Consider the following 22,216-nt stretch of genomic DNA (forward strand, 5'->3'; position numbering starts at 1 on the left):
TTGGCACCCGCACCACAGAGAAATAAATCGAACAAGAGGGGACACTCGACGAAAAGTGACAACAAGAAACACGTCACGGTTAGTGTTAATCGCATCCGCTAATTGACGCGAGTGTCGGAAAAAAAAGAATGTCAGATAAACTTACAGACAACGTTTTTTTTTAATTCTTTCCTGCTATAACTAAAAAAAGTTTTGCGTATAAATAAACTTATACTTTGCGACTTATTTTTCTTGCGTTACCCAGCAACAAGCTAACGGCACGACCTTCGGACCACCTTCGACACAGTATGTGTCGGAGGTGGCCGAGTTGCATTCATTAAGTGTAAATGTAACAACAAATTTCCCCTGAGAAAGGCCATTGTTTTTCATCAGAAATGACACTGCTCACGATGGCATACATTCACACTACTTGCTTGCAAGAGCTGTATACTGGCAACTCGAAGACCGAGTGATAGCTCTGTGTAATTCCCGATGAGGGCGGTCACTGAAATTCTGACCAAGTGTTTAGAAAGTGAGTGAGTGAGTGTTTTTTAGAAAGAGATGCCTCGATATCTCAGTAAATGAACAACAACCAGAATGAAGGAGTGTTGTATTGTTTATAAGTAAAGAAAGTCTTTATTTGGGAAGTTGATTATTCAGCAGGAATGTCAGTTGTCTAATCCATGTAATGTGACTTGCCATCTGGACCTCCTCCTTTCTGTGTCGCTTTTATTATCCTGTAGCACCACAATTTACCATAATTCGCACCGTTTCGCTGGATTCATCTTCGAACTGTTCCCACACTGGAATACGGTGGAAAATTCTTCCATGTTTTGCATTGGTATGTTTACTCTACAAAAAAAAAAAGAATAGCAAAACTGCACTTAGCAAATATGCCCCGAAAATTATGTTGAATTGCGTATTATGAAAATTATTATTTTTTGGATTGCTAGCCTTTTGAAAAGTGGTGACGACGCCCAAAGTAGCATGCAGTGAACGGTTAAGTGAAAAAATGAATATGCTATTAGTTTCCGAAAGGGCGTGCTGATACCAAATTTAGACTCTTTCTTCACCAGTGTTCTTTTCCTTTTGTAAATCGTTCGCCTGAAACTGTTGCAGGCTGTCTGAAATCGAGACTCGTAAATTTTAAGTAATATGTATTTTGTTTTCATCAACCTAAGTGATAAACAATGGATGAGATGGTGCTGAAGATCGCAGTGTGCGCTAAAATTTGCTATAACATGGTATAGCATCAAAACCAGCATAAACGCAAAGAGGAAATTGCAAATCTTGGCTCACCGTTGTGGTAGAAGAAAGCAGATTGTATATAATATGGGGAGCGGATGATTTAAGAGGAAGTAGGGACTGAATATTTTATTAAAGTGACAACCACATGGAGCTGGATTAAGTACTGACGAAATTAAATGTTTAAATTGTCCAAATATCTTGTCAGAATGGGTTACATTGAAATAATAATCTTACATCCTGTTAAAAAAGTTCGGCAGCATGTTACCTGCTAACATGTGAAGGCGAATGCCTGCTGCAGACTTGATAATGCGCCGTCTCGCATCGTCGCATTGCTGCTTTCGCAATTCGGCTTCTTCGGCTCGTTTTCGACGCTTAGCTGCGGCTTCACGAACTCGTATAGCGTGGTCAGACTCCCGCCAAGGGGCTTTCCCTTCCACATTACATAGCATCCTCTCAGTAGGGCAATGAAACGTATGCTGTCCAGTGTGTTGTAAGGGTTATTTGAATGAATGTATGCACTGTTCGCCTCATATTGTTGAGTGCTTACAGCTTCATCCTTACGGGAGTATGATCCATTGGAATTTTTCGCTCGTTCACGGGAGTGTGAGCAACTGAGAAGGTAACGTGGATGTCTTTTTTTTTTGTTTTTTGTACCACTCGACTAGACGCCGCGTTTCTGTACGTTCTATGCGTCATTCCAATGAATGTATGCACTGTATGCTTCCTTTTGCTTAGTGCTCAGAGCATCTGCATTGCGACAGGGATAAGCCATTGCATTTTTCGCTTGCTTAGGGGAGCATGATCTAAATTATGGGGTTATACGTGCCAAAACCACGATTTGATTATGACGCACTCCGTAGTGGGGGACTCCGGAAATTTGGACCGCCTGGGATTCTTTAACATGCACTTAGCTAAATCGAAGTACACGGGTGTTTTCGCATTTCGCCCCCATCAAAATGCGGCCGCCTTGGCCGGGATTCGATCCCGCGACCTCGTGCTTAGCAGCCCAACACCATAGTCACTAAGCAACCACGGCGAGTTAGGAGTATGACCGATTGCTGATGATGACAGTTTTTGTACCATTGAACCGGACGACGTGTTTGTTTCAAGACCATCGGGGCTATCAACCGCTTCAGCCTATCGCCTTAATAAATACGGGAGCGTTAGTGGAACGAAATAAAACTTGGCCCCCGGTGTTGGGATGAACTCGTTCAGGGTGGGAACATGATAATTTTAGCAATTGGAAGAGTTGATTTTTACATCAATTATCGCAGCGAGACTCTAGTTCGTTGAATATTGTCGCGTAAAGGACGGTCTCCCGCGTAATGACTTTGTCGCTGCGATTTTATTCGTATACCGCGCTAAAAAAAAAAGAAAGAAAAAGAAAATGAAAACTCCTAATGTCGCGGAATGGCGCCGTCTCATTAAGGCGTGCAACTTAAAAAAAAAAAAAAAAACCAGAAGAAGACATTTTTGGGCTCGTTAGGCTATACCGCAGTCACGCGCTCGTTTTCGATGAGCACTTCAATCAAAGATCACTGAAATAAGCTGGTCACATTCGCTCCCGTTCACGAGCTCACGCAAAGGTGCAAATTAGGCACGGGTATTTCAGTGGCATTTAGCTTCAGTGCTCAATGAAAACGACCGTGTGATTGTGGTGTTATACCTAGTTAGGCTAAATTTGGTTAGCTTAACTTACGTTAGGTTAGTGATAGTGAGAGCACCGAGGGCGCACTGAGAAGTGGCGAACCCTAAGTTACGAGCACGCCCAAGTCACGCGGGCCAATCCCTGACGACGAAAAAAACGGCCGTTTCACCATTACGGACTCTCTATCAGGATTTGTTCACCCCAGCTGCTGTATTTGGTACCAGCTTGGCTAGGGACAAATGGAGCAAAGCACGCCCTCCTCTGTAGTACCTAGGCAAATGCAGATTTCGAGAAGCAATAGTCCCCAGATTTCTCTTTAACCACTCACGTGTGCGTTTCTAAGTCAGGAAAATACGAGAAAGAAGCTCTCGCAGCTTTCTTCGCTCGCTTTCAAACCCCTTCAACTGTGTGGCGGAGGTGCGAAGAGTAGACACAGTTTTGGAAGAAAAACTAGAAGAATGGCTATAGAAGCATGGATGAGTGTGGAAGCGTGTTCCAGAAGGGCGCCGTAAGTCTCAAATGAGCGGCGCCTATATTTGCGTTGCCGGCGCAGCGAGGGCTCCGGGAAAACGCTACAAAAGCGTGCATATAAAGCTGACATGTCTTTGTGATAGTCGTGTGTTTGAGAAATAGAGAGAGGATAAGAGAGTTGGAGCAACAGCGAGGAGGCAGCGTCGACCTGGGCGTTGTGCTGTCCATAACTGGCCAGTTACGCGGTTCCGTACTGTGTATTAAAGCGAAGCTTTATATAGCTAGGCGAAAAGAAAATACGTCTGTCTGCGCCTGTGTACAGAAAACTGTCATCATCAGCAATGGCTCGAGCGTCGTCGTCTTCTTTCACAGATGGCTCTGTGGCCGCTCATCATTCCAGCGGTGAATTTCAGTTCTCTTCTGGCGTCGTAATGGGGAGGCCGCGTTTACGGGAGTACGAGCCATTCATTGTCTTACATGATGGCCAGGCTTAATTTTGAAACAATTTAATTTCGAAGAATCACCCAAGCGGGAATGGTGGGCGGATGCTGCTAATAATGCCGCCGAGTAAACTCGAGACATCGAACGCAAGCGACAACGGCGGACTGCGGGCATACCATCACTGACGTCGTTCTCTCCGTGGGAGCTGAACGGGTGGGTAAGCTGATTAAAAAACACTAAGACGTAACCAATATTTGAGATAGACTTCAATGAACCGTCGGGATTAACCCAGCAATAAACATCGGGGCCGCACGTATCAGCTTCTCTGTTTAACCATCTGTACGGAGTGCTTGGGTGATGAGATTTGTTTTTGTTTTTTTCATATGTACAATCACTGGAAGCATGGCGCGCTGCCTGGATAAAATTTGCGTGTTGCCGCCATCGCCGCGATTTTTGCGATGGCATTTTCGAAATTGACAACAGGTCGGCAGGGCGATCAGAACACGCTCAGACTCTCTCAGGAAATATAGTTTTTGTTTAAGGCTTAGTCGAAATCAGGCTCATCTGAATGCTAGTAAGCCATGTTCATTCGGACTCACTCAGGGGTCAGTCTAAGTTTCAGTCAGTCAACTCACGAGTGAGTTTTTGCCGACCTATGGCTAGTGTTATACAACTGTTGCTGTTCCTGTTGCCTCAAAACATGGCTCGCGTATCGCGTTGTCCTATTACTTATTTTTTCTTTCTCTCTTTAGGGATAAGCTTGCGTTGGTATGATGAATGCCTTCTTATTGCAGTATTTGTCGTTCCACTTAGCTTTCTTTCTATAACACTGGAACGGCTTATACGTACCTGTATTCGGCGGGGCTGTGTGTGTCATACTGAATTTGTAGCTGTCGCCTTTCTTTGCGATATCGACTGCACCATACCTGTGTAAGAGAACACCTATGTCAGTGTTATGTTCCACAGCCTCTTTGAACTGTCCTATTCGAGGTAATATGAAAAAAAAGAATATTTTGCTGTCCGAAGCGACATTTGCAAATGGTGCTCATACCATTGCTTCCGCGATAAAGAATAGTTGCTTTCCCGATAGGTGTGTTAGTCCAGGTAGGCGAGTGTCCACATCCTTATATTCTTCTTTTAGTAATTTTTCATAAGCCTGAAACACAAATGAATTGGGACTTTTACTTCAGCACATTATGCAGGGCTTGACAATATACCGTATAATATGCTTTACACCATAGTTTTTTTATAGTATCGTCAATGTTTCTCGAACAGTACTCGTCTTTCTTATCTACCTCCCCTAGATAAGCCTAGAGCAGCCTAGAGCCATAATTTAAATAAATCAATTTCTCCCTCTTCACCGCAGTAGATCGAGTGTTCCAAGGAACACTGGATCTCACCAATTTATCGCCTTGGATGCAATGATGTGCCCAATCGTGTCCGCCGTGTGGGCGTTAAATCGCACTTTCTTAATCTGCACACAGCAACCCTACTGCTAAGGCATGGGTAAATGCAAGAAGTTGTCATGTGCTCTGCTGATTATGGCAAGGGGAATATGCTATGGGACACTGCTTCGCAGACTGCAGGGATGCTACATTTTTCTGGAATGTTCTTCAAGGAGCCCCCAAGAAGGACGGATATAATGTTTACAACACCCTTCTCCATTTATCCTTCGTCTTCCAGAAATCCCGAAAGTCCTATATATAATAGGTTTATATTATTACGTCGCCGTTCGACTTAGCTGTCCTTTCGTAAAGCCGGGGATATATACGTGTGGGCACAGCCATAGAATTTCCTACAAGAATTACTAGAGGGAACTCTGGCGCTAGTGTCTACGGGAGCTGCAATGGGAGCGGTTGTCCCAGCATGGGAATTATGGGAAGTACATGGATTTGCCTAAACTTCGTCCTTTTGGCTTCAAACGGCATTGTGACTTTGCTAACGCGTCATTTTCAGCAGTATATTGCGGAATAAATAACTAAATAAACATCATTAAGATTCTCCGACGGCAGGATTCGAACACAGGGACTCTAGCGCAGAAGCCTGATATTGAAACCATTAAGCCACGGACGCACGTATCGACGAGCGAATGAAACGCCCTTATGAATTTATCGCGGGCATGCCAGTGCCTTGAGACGCTTGGCGCGTTTCGATTTGCCCACCTGGACAAGCTCAATCGTTGCAATTAATAGAAACTGTACGCATTCCCGGCGTCTTCTGCACTTCGAAGAATATAGATTGCGCCGAAATATACGACAATAATATTTATGAAGCGTAATATACAAAGCCACAAGAATGTTTGAATCCACAAGCACGAAGATCAGACAAATCCATGTACTTCCCATCATTCCCATGGTAGGACAACGACTGCAGCGCCAGAGTTCCCTCTAGTAATTTTGTAGGAAACTCTATGGGCACAGCTCAACAGCCGAAACCGGAACGGATGTCCTTGCTGGTTGCGCGTTCCCGCCTAGGGCATATGTATTAGCCACGTGCACATAGAAGGTCAGAGCACTTGCTGAGAAATATATACTGTTTTTAATTTAGAGCGCAGCTCTTAGGTACTCGTTTCTGAGGCCAGCGTCGGCGTCGGCGTACCTCGTAAAGGCTGCCCCACATTCAGCGTTTTCTCAGCGTTTCCTGGCGTTTTGTCACCCGACTTCGCTCGGCGTCGACGCTGAGGGTGGCGCCAAGCCGAAACGTCGCGCTCAAGGGACACCGATCTCGCCGTCGCCGTCAGAAGCGGCTCGATAAGCCCAGACCAATCAGCGCGTGGAAGGGCGTGGCCGCGCTGCTGACAACTTTTACAAGCGATTTCCGGAGATTCGCAGTTCGCGCCGCCATTGCTGCTTGTTTGATTGCTTCAATCATGCTACTGGTGAACATCGATAATAATGAGAAGCAGGAGCTTCTTTTTTAGCAGCAAAAGCTGCTGCCTTCTTTCCATGATGTGGCGTATGGCGTCTAGAAGGAAAAAGCACCTACTTTGCTCTATGCTCAGCTCGCTCAACATCACGATATTCACGTCGATATCGCTGTCAGTTTTCTGAAGCCTAGCCTTGTGTAATTTTTCTACACTGTCCTGAATATTTTATTTAGCGTAAAACTATACAAAAGGCATAAATATTGCATTGAGGAACACTTATTATAGCTCTTTTCATTAACATTACACAATTACTTAGGAGGTTTCTGGTTAAATAAATCTGGTCACATTGGGCGACGCGGCGCTGGCGCTGGTCTGCGTGCCGCTCGTGTGACTGGACGTTCTCTCTGGTGCCGTTCATGCGACCGCGCCGGGAGACGCAACACATTAAAAACGTTGAATGTGGGGCGGCCTCAACGGAGTGAACGAGCGCTGGGAAGGATGAAAGAGCGAACGCGGAGCGCAGAGAGGGATGAAAGACGATGATAGTGAAGAGAGCGCGAGGAGGGTACAGTGGAAGTACGAGTCGAAAAGCGTGGTAGGAGGGCATGGCGAAAGCGTGAGAAGAAAAGCGTAGTGCCGCGCCAGACGGGCCCTGCGGTGATGACGGCTACGAGATGGCGCCAGAGTAGTTCCCGTCGTCTGTTCACCAATGACGCCATCGATAGCATATATGGAAACAAAGCGCTGCATGAGCGGAGGTCTTTCTGCTGCTGTTGCTGCTATGAATAGCACCCAAGCCTCACCCGATTTGCAAGGTATTCACGCCGCACTTCGCTCCGCTTGCAACGTGCCGCACGAGACAGGTTGTCCACGGCAGCCAATATATCGCCAAAGTTGGAAATAGCGGCAATTGTTTTAAAGTATGGTTTGCACACGGAAAGCGCCTCAGTTCTTGGTTAAACTCACCTGGTAAGCCATTCGAATACCACCATTGTCGGCAATGTTTTCACCAACAGTATTTTGCCCATTGAGCTGCGAAGAGAAATGGAATTGTCCTTCAGAATGAATGAATTCTTGGGTTTTACATGCCAATACTACGATTTGATTATGAGTCACGCAGTAGTGGTGAACTCCAGAATAATTCTGACCTCCAGGCGAATCCTTAAGGTGCCGCCAATGCACTGGACACGCGCGCTTTTGCATTTCGCTGTCATCTAAATGCGGTCGCCGCTGCCGGGATTTCATCCCGCGACCTCGTGCTTAGCAGCGCAACACCATAGCCCCTAAGCCACCGCGGCGGGTTGGAAATACTCTATTAGTCACTTGAACGATGCCAGCGAAAGAGGATCGACTACTATCTTTTTCTTTTTTATTATTTATAACATACTGCAGGCCATACATCGGTCCTTGCAGGAAGGGAACTGAAGTATACAAGGCAAATTACAAACAATGTGAGCAAACAAAAAAAAAACGCGAATATTGAAATATAGATACTATACACTAAATACAAATAAATATGCATAACAGAGAGCATATGAGTAACGGGTAATTGGGAAACTTGAAATTATTTCGTATGCAACAGACAACATTTCAGAAGTAGAGGTCTTCTAGCTAGTGGAAGCTCGCTTGTTTTGTACTTCAGTGTATCGTTGATAAATCTGGTGACACCAATGGGCCACCGTTAATTTGCGTGCATATCAAGGTACGTGACTTGAAGAGATAATTTTTAAAATACATTGTTTCATATTCCGTTGTATCTGCTTCGACTTGACGCAATCAATGCCAGTAGTTAGGAGTGGTGGAACGGTGATGGTAAAAAACAAATTGTTGCACAAAAGGATGCGTAATTGGTCGCAGTACGCAGGCCAAAGCGCCCCCCAAAATAATTCTTGAAAAGGTGATGAAGCTTGGATCACTGTATGAACAAACTTCGTGCATGAACAGCATGGCATACACCTCAAATGAGCCAGCGGTAACCTTGTATTGATTACTGCTGATACCTACTAAAAACACCCACAGGATGCATCGTAATCAACATTTAATCAGCGTTTCAGTTATGGATTGCTCGAACTCTTCAATAATAACAATATTTTTTGGTTGTGCCTACTGAATGTTTATTACATAAAGCATACAGCTTTTCATATGTTTTATCTAGGGTGTTACGTAATTTTGAACCAAGGCACAAATATGCAGCCCCTGGGAATTAAAAGAAAAGAAGTGTGACAATTTGGTTGGTCACGGTAATCGATTAGCAAGACCGTCATGCCAAATGTAATACCGAAAAAAAAATACACCTCTAATTAGTCATTGTCTCTATATATGGGTCGTCATGCTGTGCTTAGTGGTGAAGAAATCCAACTGCAGCAGGCTATGAGATCGGGCTGGTGTGTATTTCATCTTGCTACACAAGGCGGAACCAGGTAAAGGCGGCCACCGAGCGACGTAGGCAAGCGATTGTCTTTGTCCCTCATTTGCGTACCTTGTCTGGTCCCGCGCTGTGTATCAAGATGGAACCTAAGACCAAAGTGATCAATTTTGGTGTGTACGATAGCCCCAAGGATAATATTTGTTTGGCCACACTGGGCTCAACTTGCAGCAGTATAAGACAGTGATCTATTACGATGTTCACGACGAACGTACGAATACAGACAGCGTAAAGAACAAAAAAAGGCGCCGACAGGGTAGACGTCATAAGACTTTGCTCCTAACTGAATGGTGATTACAAACGTCACGCCATATAAACACGTGAATATCAGTCCAACAGGAAGGAGTATAAAACTAACATCTAAGTAACTATAAGAGGAAGAGCATGTGTTTAGACACTCGTACATTGAATGTCTACGTAAACGGTTAGGCACAGTTAGCGCTCATCCTGTCATTTACCTTGTTCGTATTTTTTATGTCTCTTTATATACCGTCACCTTCTCTATGCCATGTTATTGATACTGTTAGATCAATTGAGCCGCCGCAGCGACCGACGATAAGTTGCGTATACTTTAGAGGACTAGAAGTTCGCGTAAAAGGGGTCCTGAACCACCCCTCGGGCTTGGTGAAATAAAATAGTCGGCGGATAGCATACGCTGCTCTGAATATCTCAGCCAAGTTTTGCTGTGGTACGCGGTGCTTGGAGCTCGCAAGCGGAGAATGAAGTCTCCTTTCTCTCAAACGCTCTCTCTTCAACAGAAGCCTGCTTCTCACTCTCTTCTGGGCACTTTATTTCGTAATAAAGCGGATTCTCATACAGGGCTGCTATTGGTAGCTGTGGTCTTCTACGTAACGTAGATACCGCGGTCGCGCCCTTGGGTGCAGCGACGAGTCCACTGGCTAAGCGCACTGCGGCTCGCTGAAAACAGCCGCGTTTGGCTTAGGTTTAACACATCTTAGGTACCAAAAAAATGGAAGTAGTGGCGTCTGTTTTAATATTCAAAGTGAAATTTGAACGGCGCGTCACGGTGTCATCCAGAAGGCGGAGATTTGTGGGCATGCCCCACTCAGCTGTAGCCTTCGTAGTGCAAGGCTTCGAAGAAGAAGCAGAAGCACCGTGGAGTCCATCTTTCACTGCCAATAATAACTCCGGTTGTGCCGAACGCATTGGAGTACTTCTTGCGGCAAAGTATTTTTGAAATAGCCTATCTTAATTTAAAATAAATTCTCTTTTTCGGTAAATAAGTGGTTCATTGCCCCTCTAGGAGGCTAGAGCAATGAAACCTCACCCGTGCTCAACCTGTAAGAGTTACATGTACTTAAAGGTCGTCGAAGCTCGCATACATGGCTCATTAACAACATTCATACAGCGTCGTAGCTGACGAAATGCACCCCCAGAGGTGTGCCACGTAACTGTACACGATAACGGGGACATACATCAATCCCTCAATCGGACGTGGTGCCCTGAGACCGCTAGCCTCATTTATTCATTCTTGTTTCCTTTGATATATGCGAAAACACTTTATAAATGCAGCCGCATGCGGAATACTCGACGTGAGTGATGCATCGAGCATTCTTGTATGTTCAGTTCAGAGCGTGTGTGCACTCCGGGTCACCTTTCGGCAAGCTGTCACTTCTACGCTGCATCACTACCAGTGGCGCATTTTCCAGTTCTGGTAGAGTAGCCTCTTTCTAGGGAACTGTTGTTTTGGCGGGAAATACAGGTTTTTACAGGTTGTTTCGCATGCTAACGTTCACATTTGGCACGCAGTTTATCCATGAACCTTTTCTTTTATCTGTGGGTAAACTGGTCTCTACATTTATACAAAATTAGGCGCGAGAACAAAATACAAAATTTAGGCGGATACAAATTTAGCGGATACATAATTTAGGCGCGAGAACGACGATCAGGCTGAGATTTACGAATACGCTTGCACATTTCTGGAATTTCTTACGCTCTTCTGTGTCACTGCAGTCTATGGAATTCCGAGATTCAAAAGCTGACCGAAACCTCACCGTCATGTTGGCCTCTTCGTCGGTGATGTTCCCGTACTGATCAATGAAGCACTTAGCCTTTTCATTAAATTTCGTGCGTGTTTCGTTGGTCCACCATTGCTGCAGCCTGCCTTCTGCACCAAACTGGCTTCCTTCGCAGGGGATAAAAGGTACACGTGCCAGAAGGCATATTAGGCGAAGCAATATAAAGGCTTTTATTGGGACAAAACAAAATGCACATGTAGGTGTGAGGTTTAGCTTCAATACGGCGTGATTATGGCTTACGCACACCTAATGCACACTAGAGCAAAGAGAAGCAAACCTAAATGAATATATCAAAGTAAAACGGACATGGACATAGTGGTCAGATAAAGACCAATTGGTGTCTAAATATCAAAAATAAATTATGAGGTTTTACGTGCCAAAACCACTTTCTGATTATGAGGCATGCCGTAGTGGAGGACTCCGGAAATTTCGACCTCCTGGGGTTCTTTAACGTGCACCTAAATCTAAGTACACGGGTGTTTTCGCATTTCGCCCCTATCGAAATGCGGCCGCCGTGGCCGGGATTCGATCCCGCGACCTCGTGCTCAGCAGCCTAACACCATAGCCACTGAGCAACCACCGCAGGTCTAAATATGTGCATTACTGAAAAAGGGAATCATGAGAGTTTCAATTCCTAAAGCGAGACAAGGGCTATGAAGATGCCGTAACATACAGTTCCCTATTAACGTTCACCACCTGGGGCTCCTTAACGTACACCCAAAACATGGCATATCAGCGCTCTTGCATTCCATCCACATCGTAATGCTGCTCTCTGCGGCCGGAAATCGACTGATTCCGGGCATAAGTTGAGGATAACTTAGGCGCTGAAGCGTCGCAGCAGTGGGTGCATCAAAAAAAAAAAAAATATCGACTTATGCGCGAATGAACGGACGATTGGTGCAGCGGTCATTTTCAGCGTTTCCATTTTGTTTATTTTTACAGCTGGTGGTGTTGAAAAAACTCTAGACAGAATGCCTATATTTTTCCTTACGTACTTATTGGTAATATTTAACATGCCGTGTCCCACCTTACGTTATAACCAAGTGGTTCAAAGAAAAAAAGATTAAATAAATACAGTGTTAACAGCTACTATGCTCGATCGCCAGGTCTCTGACGGTGGAACACGTTAGGTCTTAAATTCGTATCTTGCAATGTGTTTTTGTAATCATTTCTTTCTCAAGCAGCTAGGCTAACGTTAACTGGGACACCACATGCACGCACGAACTATGGGTATAGAAACCTTTTTAAGGCGAAGCATGCTTTGCCTCCTCCTTCGACTTGCCGCTTCTGCTGGCTGCTGCTGCTGCTGTTAGCTGCCACTTCTGTATTGCTGATAAAAAAACTTGGGTCACTGGATATGTGTCGCTGTATATGTGTTCGAATAGGCCACTTGGATCACTTGGTTCCTCCTTTTTGTCCCGTCTTGAAGCTCTCTTTCTTTCTGTGATAATGAACCAGCCAGGTATACCCAGTCAATCTTTGCAGGATCACTGGGTATATGCAACTGGGCATGGGTCCGAGCAGAGAACTTGAGCCACTGAATGTGTGCAGCTGCGCATGTGCCCCTAGGTACATGTGCTCGAAGAAGCAACTTGGGCTCCTGGGTATGTGCAACTAGGTATTTGCAACTGGTCTTGTGCTACTGGGCACGGGCTATTGGGTATGGGCTTGAATAAATAACTTGGGCCACTTGGTGCGTTTCTTTCCAGTACCAGCCAATCGTCTACTACTGTCGCCAGGAGCAAGCAGGGATGACAATGGTACGACGACGGCGTGATGACGATATTATTTTCAGTATGACACTCGGCAAGAGCTATCCGGCGGCGGCGGCGGCAGCAGCAGCAGCAGCAGCAGCAGCAGCGCAAAGCCGAAGTAGAAGACAAAGAAAGCTTTGCTTTTACGAAGACGACGGCGGCATGACAAGGACGGCCTCTTGTTCGAGTTCACTTGTGCACTTACTAGAATCATCCACGGGCCACCTCGATCTGCACTATACCTAGTGTTTGTTTTCTAGATATTTCTCACGGGAAATGTCTTTTGTCAATAAATGTTTGCTTTGAAGAGTCTTCTAGGCGCGAGTATTTTTTTTAATTAGGTATATTTACCTGTGTCGTCGAAGCCGTGTGTCATTTCGTGTCCGACTACCATCCCGATAGCTCCAAAGCTGAGAGAACTGTGGGTGGGTTGAAATAATTCAGGTTCAGGTTTTGCAAACAGGACAAGAATTGAAACGTGGTCACATTTCCGATTGCTGAAAACACATTTTCTGAAGGTTGGCTGAGCGAAGCGTACTTGTATCTTATTAAAAAAACAAATCATGACACAAGTGTGAAGCCATGCTGACATGAAAAGAAAAATATCAGGTATAGTGGCGCCGAAGCGCGTATACGAGAAGTGATATCGCTGATGACAAACGAGGCAAGCAGCTTAGCGATATCGTTCACGACTCCCCACGGAAACACTGCTTTTGCAATTGCAGCACTTGCTGTCTTGTTTCCAAAGAACGAACGCCGTATGTCCGTCGTGAAACCAGACATGCCTGTCTCTATGAACATTAAGCATGGTCTCTTCGTTTGTTGTTGAGGGTACTGGCGGATTTCTTAATATTTGTGGAAAACAACTCTTTAGCTGCGTCTTTCGAGGCAATTTTGTTCTTAGTTTGCCTTCGATAAACCCAAAGAAAGAAAGAAAGAAAGAAAGAAAGAAAGGAAGAAAGAGAGAAAGAAAGAAAGAAAGGAAGAGAGAAAGAAAGGAAGGAAGAAGGAAAGAAAGAAAGAAAATAGAAAGAAAGGAAGACTAGAAAGATATCTACACATCGACAGTTCAGACATGGCTGTCTGACTTACGCGGGCGTCGAGGCCAATCACATCAAAAACCCGTTTGAGAATGCTGTAATAAGTACGAAAGCATGTCGTGACATCATTTTTCCTCGAATCCCTTTCAGACACGAATTATGATGATCTTATGTATAGAAATATTTCAAAGTTACATAATTATATTGTCACGGGTATAAAACTATTTACAAGATGTATTTACAGGGCATATAAAAAGAGCAGCCGAGAATCTCGAAAGGCTGTTGCCACTTCGTCGTCTTTACCATCGACGACCTTGTCCTCTTTTCCACCGTAACAATATTCCAAGGGGATACAGACTTCATTGGAAGAGTCGAGATGATACGATGGTCCTTTGTGCACTTTCGAGTGAGCCCTCATAATTAGAGTACCTAAATTTTGATGACGTGAACAGTCAGTGATGCATTTCTTTATAAAATAATTTTAGATGACCGTTTTAAAGCACAGGCGCAAGTTAATTATTGGCTGTAGCCATTACGAGGGGCGAACAACTTTTTTTTTCATAATTGCTGATGAAACATGGCGTGTCGAACATACTGGTGGTACCTATAGTAAAGCAGTAGTGTGCAGCAGTGCTAGGCAGTAGTAGGATCGACATTTGGGCGAGTTGGTAGTGGTTGAACATCTTGAAGGGGCAGCTCAATATGACGAAGACAGAAGGCAGGAACACACAGGACAGCGCTGAACTCACAACTAATTTTATTCGAAGGCATACACAAACTTATGTACACAACCCATAGCCACGTGCTCTCCCATCGATGGCGTCATTATCAGTGAGCAAGCAAAAAAAAAAAAAAACACAGAACCCTGTAATCTAATGCTGCACTATGAGGCGGCTTACAAATTCAAATTCTCTGTCATAATAATTTAACGATGCCATGCTTACACAACACGACCTTTTTCCTGATAGCGTAGGCCTCAATAATCTCCCTCTTGGACTGATTTCTATGCGCGGAAAGTATTGTGGTGTTTCTATAGATTGGAGTGCACCCATGCTCTTAGCAATGCCGCGCGACATGTGATGTAGGCATTACCCGTTAGCGAACGCCTATGCTCAGACAATCTAAAGTTCAGGCAACGACCTGTTTGGCCGATATAGACGTCACCGCAGGAAATTGGAAGCTGGTAGACAACTCCCATTCTACAGTGCACAAACGGGGATGTACGCTTAACAGTACAGCCTTTCCCAGCATGAGTAGAGGCAGCCTGGGCCAACTTCGTATCAATTTTACCGCAAATTTTGATGATGTTATTAGGGACAGAAAAAACAACCTTTGCATCAAACCTGCATGCTACATTCCTGAGGCTGTGTGATAGCTTATGTACATATGGAATTAAAACCAGCTTTTCTTCTTGTCTTTAGGCTCTGGAATGTTCTTTCTTGTGGGTGCTCCTAATTTTACACGCTTAGCAAGCTTCTTTACGGACATGCGGATAGCATCCTCTCGAAAACCTGCCGCTCTCAAAAGCTCCAGTAGTTTTAAGAAACTCTAAGAAGTCTGGTGAAAACACGAATTCGAAAGTGCGGAAAATAGAACCGAAAAAGCAATGCCATTTTTTACTTCCTTGGAATGTGCGGAGTGAACATTTTAAATTGGTTTTCCTGACCTAGGGCAATACATCCAGCACACTTGCTTATCAGTTAGCTTAAGCCTGGTATCTAAAAAAATATAGTTCGTTCTTATCTGGCACTTCATGTGTAAAATCTCACCCTGAGCCACATTTGCGGAATACTTGAAGTACATTATGAACCATTTGGTGGTAGTACTCTTGTCAAAGATAAAAAAATCATCAACATATCTTAGCACTTTGATTGTTTTGTCATCTAGGTTATTTTCTATATTTATATCAACCCTACCTAGTAAAATGTTAGTACAGGAGCAACCTTGGAGCCAATGCAAATGCGAGATTTTTGTCGGTTCAAATTTCTTTTCCATTCAACAACAGTTAAAGCTAAGTAAAAAGAGAAAATCTCGAGAAAACTGCTTACAGATACACCACAGTCGCTAGAAAACTTGAGTTCATCATTGTCCTCGGTGATACACAGTTTAACGCTTATCATTAGGTCCTCATGTGGAATGTTATAGTACAGGTCCTGAACATGGATGCTAAAAATATTACAATCACTAGGATTAGATTGAGTTAGGAAGCTTATGAGATCAGCCGAATTTTTTACTACAAGAGGATTTCTGATCACCAATGATTGCAAATGCCTTTATGTAACCCAACAGCACGTCCTCGGTAGTCATAATACTGCAGTCGTTAATGAATGCCGTCACCTCCTGAGTGCGTGGTAGCAACGACTGTAAATAGCACGGGAAATCTCCGTTTGTTGCCCGCTATTGTTCGACGCATGTTCGGCCTGTCCAAGTGGAGTACAACGCTCTTCGATTTCTACAAGCCATCACCGGGGCACAATGCTCACGCTTTTGAATTTTTGTACCCGCTTAGAGCGAAATTCCACGCCACGTGCTAAAGCTTAAGAACAGTCGTCGCAGTGTTTTGCACAAACTGTACTTGTTCACCGTTCAGGGCATCAATACCGTTACCTCATTTTATTTTTTAAGCAGCAGAAAACAAGACTGACTGTTATTTGCCACTTTATTTCTTTGATGCGGACTATAAGTTTGGAATCGTTACTTATATAGTCTAACCTGAATCACCTCTGTCTCAAACATCCCATGTCATTCACCACAATCAATTTACCATGATTCCAATAGGCATTACTTAAAGCAAAAAATTAAATCAAAAATACCTTTTTAAACTGACTATTCGGCCTTCAAGGCGTGCGAGCTAAGCAGACTGCATGCCAGACGCAGGGATACCCTATAATGAACTGTCTTTGATTTGTACACGAAAACTTCCTCGTATCGGTGCAATCCGTTTATAATATGCACGTTGTAGAGAAGAAGAAAAAACGTGTTCACTCATTTTCATCGCGGTGACTCGGCTGCTTTCGGGCACCTCATTTTTGAAAAAGTCGTTGCCAATATTGCCGCAATGGAATTTGAAGAGCAACGCGCAGTGCATCGATCGAAGTATACGGAATCATTGTTTTAAAAGAAGACTGCAAGCTTTCCGTAGGCTTCCTTGATCGAAAAGGGTCTGTCACTGCGGGATGTGGCACACAGTATTAATGCGACTGGTGAATCCGCAATACTTATGTGTTAATAGAGACTTATAGCGTGTCCGCTATTCCGGCAAACCGGGGCGGTTTGGGCGGATTACCGGATGGTCGGGGGCGTAAACGTGAGCGGCCAGATTGGTGGCGCCAGCGGGTGGTGCAAAGCTCAGCCGCCTAAACACAGAGCCAATTACTATATTCTTCTGAGCTGGGGTGTAAGTTTTTGACAGCGGCGTAATTGGGAACACAATTACGCCGCTGCCGAAAATTTGCATCAGCAGCGAAGCAGAAAAAGGTAGGTTACTGCAATTTTAGCTCTGTGTCTGTCTGATTGAGCTCTACAACACCAGGCGGCTGCACCGCTCCGGCCACTCACATTTACGCCCCCGCCCATTCGGTAGTCCGCCCAAACAGCCCCGGTTTGCCGGAATAGCGGACACGCTAAAAGTCTCTATTGATGGAAAAAACGCTACTGAAATTGATGTCATAGGATATGACATGATTAATAAAAATCGTTCCCCTCGCTTAACCCCCTTTCTTCTCGTTCGCTACTAAAAATGGACACTTAGCAAGAACTAAGGAGAAAGTGCGTCTTGCCAAGTCTCCGGTTTTAGTAGCACTTTTTTCCTTTTAGCGTTTTTTCCTGTGTTCTTGCTAAGTTTCCGTTTTTAGTAGCGCTTTTTCCATCACGAAGGTTTTCGAACACGCTCCACTGACAGCCACTTGTGTGTTTTTTAGTCACGCATATAAAAGAACGAATCAGTGCAGTAAAACAAATTGTGATCAACTCTGCGGTGTCGCTCTGCCTCGCCCATGTCTTTTTTTGGGCTGCCCCACTTCCAGACATGTACAAACAAGTTGCCAAAGTATGCAACTTTAACTGTTACACTTAACGGACATCGCCGAATCACATTTAGAGCAATACGTTTTGAAATCTATTTGCATCGGCACATTTCTGAGCTATTTCGGCAAACGTTCGACTGCGTATGTAACTTACCGTGGAAGACCATGTTGATAGAACACACCTTGAAGTATACCCGAAGGAAACACTACAAAAGAAATGATGAAGAATATCTAAGTTATAAATTCAAGAAAAGATAAAATCAGGTAACCGCTTTGTAAAAGCAACAAAGAACAGATCGTCTGAAAACGCAGAATTCTTGGGCGACCTAGCAGAATCGCAGCCCATTTTCCAGCGAACCTGGTTTTTCGACCCGTGCCATTAAAATTTTATGTTGCCTTTATTTAAAGCACATGCTTTAAAACCTTGCCGGCATATGGCTCTCACGTTTCCAGCACTACGCGCGTACTGGATGTCCCACATAACCTGTGCCAAAATCTTGAAAGATGCAAGTGTCACGTAGCTGGAGAAAACCAAGTTAATGTTATTTGCCGTCCTTTGGAGCAAGTGGGACCACTTTTTAACTCGAGTCTGCCTTACGGCGGGGTCCACCATAAACTTCTTGTAACAGATGTTAAGTCGGTGCGAACGCGTAAAATATGCTCTTCTTCTTGACAGAGTTGGTGCTGCTATCCAGGAGCGATGAAGCGAACTACTGCATCGTGACACTAACGAGCGCCTACAGTGAGCGCTTCGGTAGTCTCAGCGAATTGGAGGATGCAACGTGGCGTAGCCCGGTGTAGGCGCTGTACGCTTTCTGCTGAGGTGACGACGCACTTCCCGCGCATGGTTTTCCTTTCACGTTGGCTTCGCCTGTGACGCCTCATCGCTTGCGAAGCGCAGCTTCAACAACATCAGCGCTTACACGCCTCGTATTGCTTCGCTTGCGATGGCGTCAACCAAGAAAACTCTTCTGCTAAGCGGCGCAAAAAGACAACGACGCCGACGAGAGAATCTTGCTTTGGTCCGGCGAGAGACACGCCAGCTTGAAGCAGAACGCGTCCGCTCGTTCGCGGCGCAAGCCACTCGCATTCCTGAAGCTGAGCGCGTCGCAACTTAATAGGCGGAATTTTAGTGTGTCCGGTATTCCGGCAAGTGCGGCCAGTTTGCCGGATGGGTGAGGGCGCAAACGTGAGCGGCCAGAGTAGTGGCGCCAGCTGGGGGTGCAAAGCTCAACCACATAAACACAGAGCTAACTACTACGTTCTTCTTAGCTGGGGTGTAAATTTACGACAGCGCCGTAATCGTGTTCACCATTACGCCGCTGCCGAAAATTTGCACCAGCAGTTAAGCAGAATAAGTGGGTTACTGGAATGTTAGCTCTGGGTTTGTCTGGTTGACCTCTACGCCGCCAGGCGGCTGCGCCGTTCCGGCAGCTCACGTTTTACGCCCCGCAAATCCGGCAATCTGCCCAAACCACCCCCGTTTACCGCAATAGCGGAAATGCTAAAAATCTCTACTATGGAGCCGTATCAAGCTGCCGTACCTGCGCTGAAGCAACATGGCAGCAAGACGCCGCTCACCAGGACGACGCCGAGCGCCAAGCAAAGCGGCAACATGGTTGCCAACCCGAGCAAATTATGCGCCTTTCTCGGCAACGGACCTTGAGTCCACGAAGTGATTTACTAACAACCCGTTTCGGTTTCGCTCGTGCAGTTTGCGAACGACTGTGGTTTATGGCGGGTTTGCGCAGTGCTCTGACGCGTTCAATGAACAGCTTCTGTGAAGGCACTTTCAGTTTCGTGTTCTACCGATATCTATGAAAAGGGGATCAATAATATTTTTTTTGTGTGCCGCCTGATTACATACTTAGCATTATTACCTAATCGACTTCACAGCTATTATATGTAGAGCACAAGTGTCAGTGAGATAATGGTAAGCAATCCTGAAAAATACCCCCCTCTACCTTTCTGTTGCTCAATCCAGGCTACATAAAAAGCTTTTTTTCCAAGCCTGAAAGAAAGCCCGCGAAATACGAAATCGTGCGGCACATTTATTGCGACCCTTTTCTAGCGCAACAATATTTTTTTAAAGGTCGCGCCGCACTTACCCAACCCAAGATTTTCACTGGAATTGGGTATTAAATTATGGGGTTTTACGTGCCAAAACCACTTTCTGATTATGAGACACGCCGTAGTGGAGGACTCCGGAAATTTTGACTACCTGGGGTTCTTTAACGTGCATTTAAATCTAACTACACGAGAGTTTTCGCATTTCGCCTCCACCGAAATGCGGCCGCCGTGGCCAGGATTCGATCCCGTGACCTTGTGCTCAGCAGCCCAACACCATAGCCACTGAGCAATCACGGTGGGTTTAAGTTTGGTGTCATGTACAATTCATTTAGTTCTCTGGGAAATGTGCCGGCTAGACCTATTAAGTGCAGCATGGCTCTCTGGAAAGCTTTAATAAGTGATTTTCTAGAACTTCAGTTTTACTGAACAGAATCAATAATTGTCGTACGTCACCCACAAGCTTGCTTTCAATCTTGCTTCAACGACATCTAAGCAACGTGCCTCACATAGATCACCGAGGAGACCGCGTAATTATTTCCCCAAAGCACGTAAATAACCAACACACTTCAAAGTTTCGGTGGACGTCCCCCATAGCATGAACCAATACTCTTTAAGTATGAAATTGCTGCTGTTTTTGGCCCTCCGATCACAGCGGGGAAACATTGCAAGCGTATTATACAACGCCTGTACACAGACTGAGAACAAGGTTATAGTAATTTTCATTGAGCCCCTAATTAATCCACGCACGCGAAGATTCACTCGCTTATTACCCTCTATACTTCCCACATTTAGTCAAAATATAAACTTTGGGAATGATCTAGTCTTACTCGCCGGGGTGTGTAGTGGCTTTGGCGTTGTGCTGGTGAGCGCGATGGCGTGGGATGAAATCCGGGCCACAGCGACCGCATTTCAATGGGGGCGAAATTTAAAGAGCGTCCGTGTGCTTTGCATAGTGTGCACGTTAAAGAGCCCCAGGGGGTCACAACTTATACGCGGGCCTCATAATCAGATCGCAAATTTCGGAACGTTATACCTCACAATGTAACTAATTTCAAATGTAGTTATTTTTTGTCTTCAGGAAACAGTGAAATCGGCATATACCGTTTCTAACACTCTAGTCGCGCAAACATCTTCTCTATAACAAGTCGCTACGTGATCTAGTTCATTCGGGATACCGTAAAAAAAAAAAAAACTAGCATATAATGTTTTCGAGCGCGTCCGGTGTGTGAAATGGGAGGACAATGCTTCGTCATGCATTTAGCATTTTGCGGTCTCGTTAACATTTCACCTGCAGAGGTAGTTCCATGGTTACGACGTTACACTGCCAAGCTCGAGATCACACGTTCAACCGCGGCCACGGCAAACGCTTTTTGAAGGGGGCGGAAAGCATACACGCTCGCGTGCTAAAATTTAGGTGAATAAAGGGAAAATCAGACATCCACCTGTTCGTAGCAATTGCTACAAAGGAATTTAGGTGCGCGTTAAGGAACCCTAGGTGGTCAAAATTATTCTACAATGTCCACTGCAGCGTGCCTTATAACCAAGTTGTTCTTCTGGCCCGTAAAACCGCAGAATTGATTTTTTACAAACATGTATAGATTTCGTTCATTCAGATACTTGCCTGGAATTTGAGATTGGGAATGGTAAAAAGTGTATAGTCGTTTTTTTTCGGGGGGGGGGGGGGGGGGGCGAGAGGGGAATTGAAGTTGCCTGTTGGCATTATCAATTATTTTTATGTAATTCTGACGGGATCAATGAGCCGAAGAGAAACTTAATTGCCCCATTTTTTTTAACGAACTGGCTATACATTCAATGCTGTCGCATTGGATTGATCCGAAATAGAAAAAATAATATGTAGAATATATGTAGCAAGAGTTGCTCTGACGGTTTCGAACTTCTGTCGGAAAAAAATTATGTGCATCTTGAAAAGAGTAAGCACATGCGAGCACTTACCCATTTCGTTGTTATCTGGACTGTAGAAAGCGTTCAGAACTGCGGCTCCCATGAACCAGCTGTAAGGGAAGAGCAAAGCAATTTAAGCGTACGTCAATATTCGCGATTGTACAGAACGCGTCAAACAAACAGATATAAAGGAACTTCAACGTGCCATCGAAGTTCGCAGATTCATTTTACAAGACCTCAGCAGAACTGTTGCACCTGGAGAAAAAAACCAGGATGTACCAAAGAGCTCAAAGAACAAAGGCAAAGAA

General features: G+C 44.8%; 1 protein-coding gene across 1 annotated transcript; it reads right to left on the bottom strand.

The window, feature by feature from the left end:
- Positions 1 to 587: 587 nt before the first annotated feature.
- On the bottom strand, positions 588 to 22,012 carry LOC126539169 (membrane metallo-endopeptidase-like 1). The gene is made up of 8 exons (XM_050185919.2): positions 21,960 to 22,012; positions 18,091 to 18,142; positions 13,223 to 13,290; positions 11,094 to 11,224; positions 7,620 to 7,685; positions 4,839 to 4,943; positions 4,637 to 4,713; positions 588 to 831 (listed from the first exon to the last, which is right to left on the bottom strand). The coding sequence occupies exons 1-8, from the start codon at positions 22,009 to 22,011 to the stop codon at positions 732 to 734; spliced, it is 651 nt and encodes a 216-aa protein (XP_050041876.2). The 5' UTR covers position 22,012; the 3' UTR covers positions 588 to 731.
- Between the last annotated feature and the right edge of the window lie 204 nt (positions 22,013 to 22,216).

Source organism: Dermacentor andersoni, chromosome 11 (genome assembly GCF_023375885.2).
Source record: "Dermacentor andersoni chromosome 11, qqDerAnde1_hic_scaffold, whole genome shotgun sequence".
In the NCBI taxonomy this organism is placed as follows: Eukaryota; Metazoa; Arthropoda; class Arachnida; order Ixodida; family Ixodidae; genus Dermacentor; species Dermacentor andersoni.

Coding starts and splice junctions, on each gene's coding strand:
- LOC126539169 (XM_050185919.2), bottom strand. CDS start 22,011: ATGGGAGCCGCAGTTCTGAACGCTTTCTACAGTCCAGATAACAACGAA. Junction 11,225..13,222: donor ACACGGCTTCGACGACACAG/GTAAATATACCT, acceptor TCCCCTGCGAAG/GAAGCCAGTTTGGTGCAGAA. Junction 4,714..4,838: donor TCTTTATCGCGGAAGCAATG/GTATGAGCACCA, acceptor TCTCTTACACAG/GTATGGTGCAGTCGATATCG.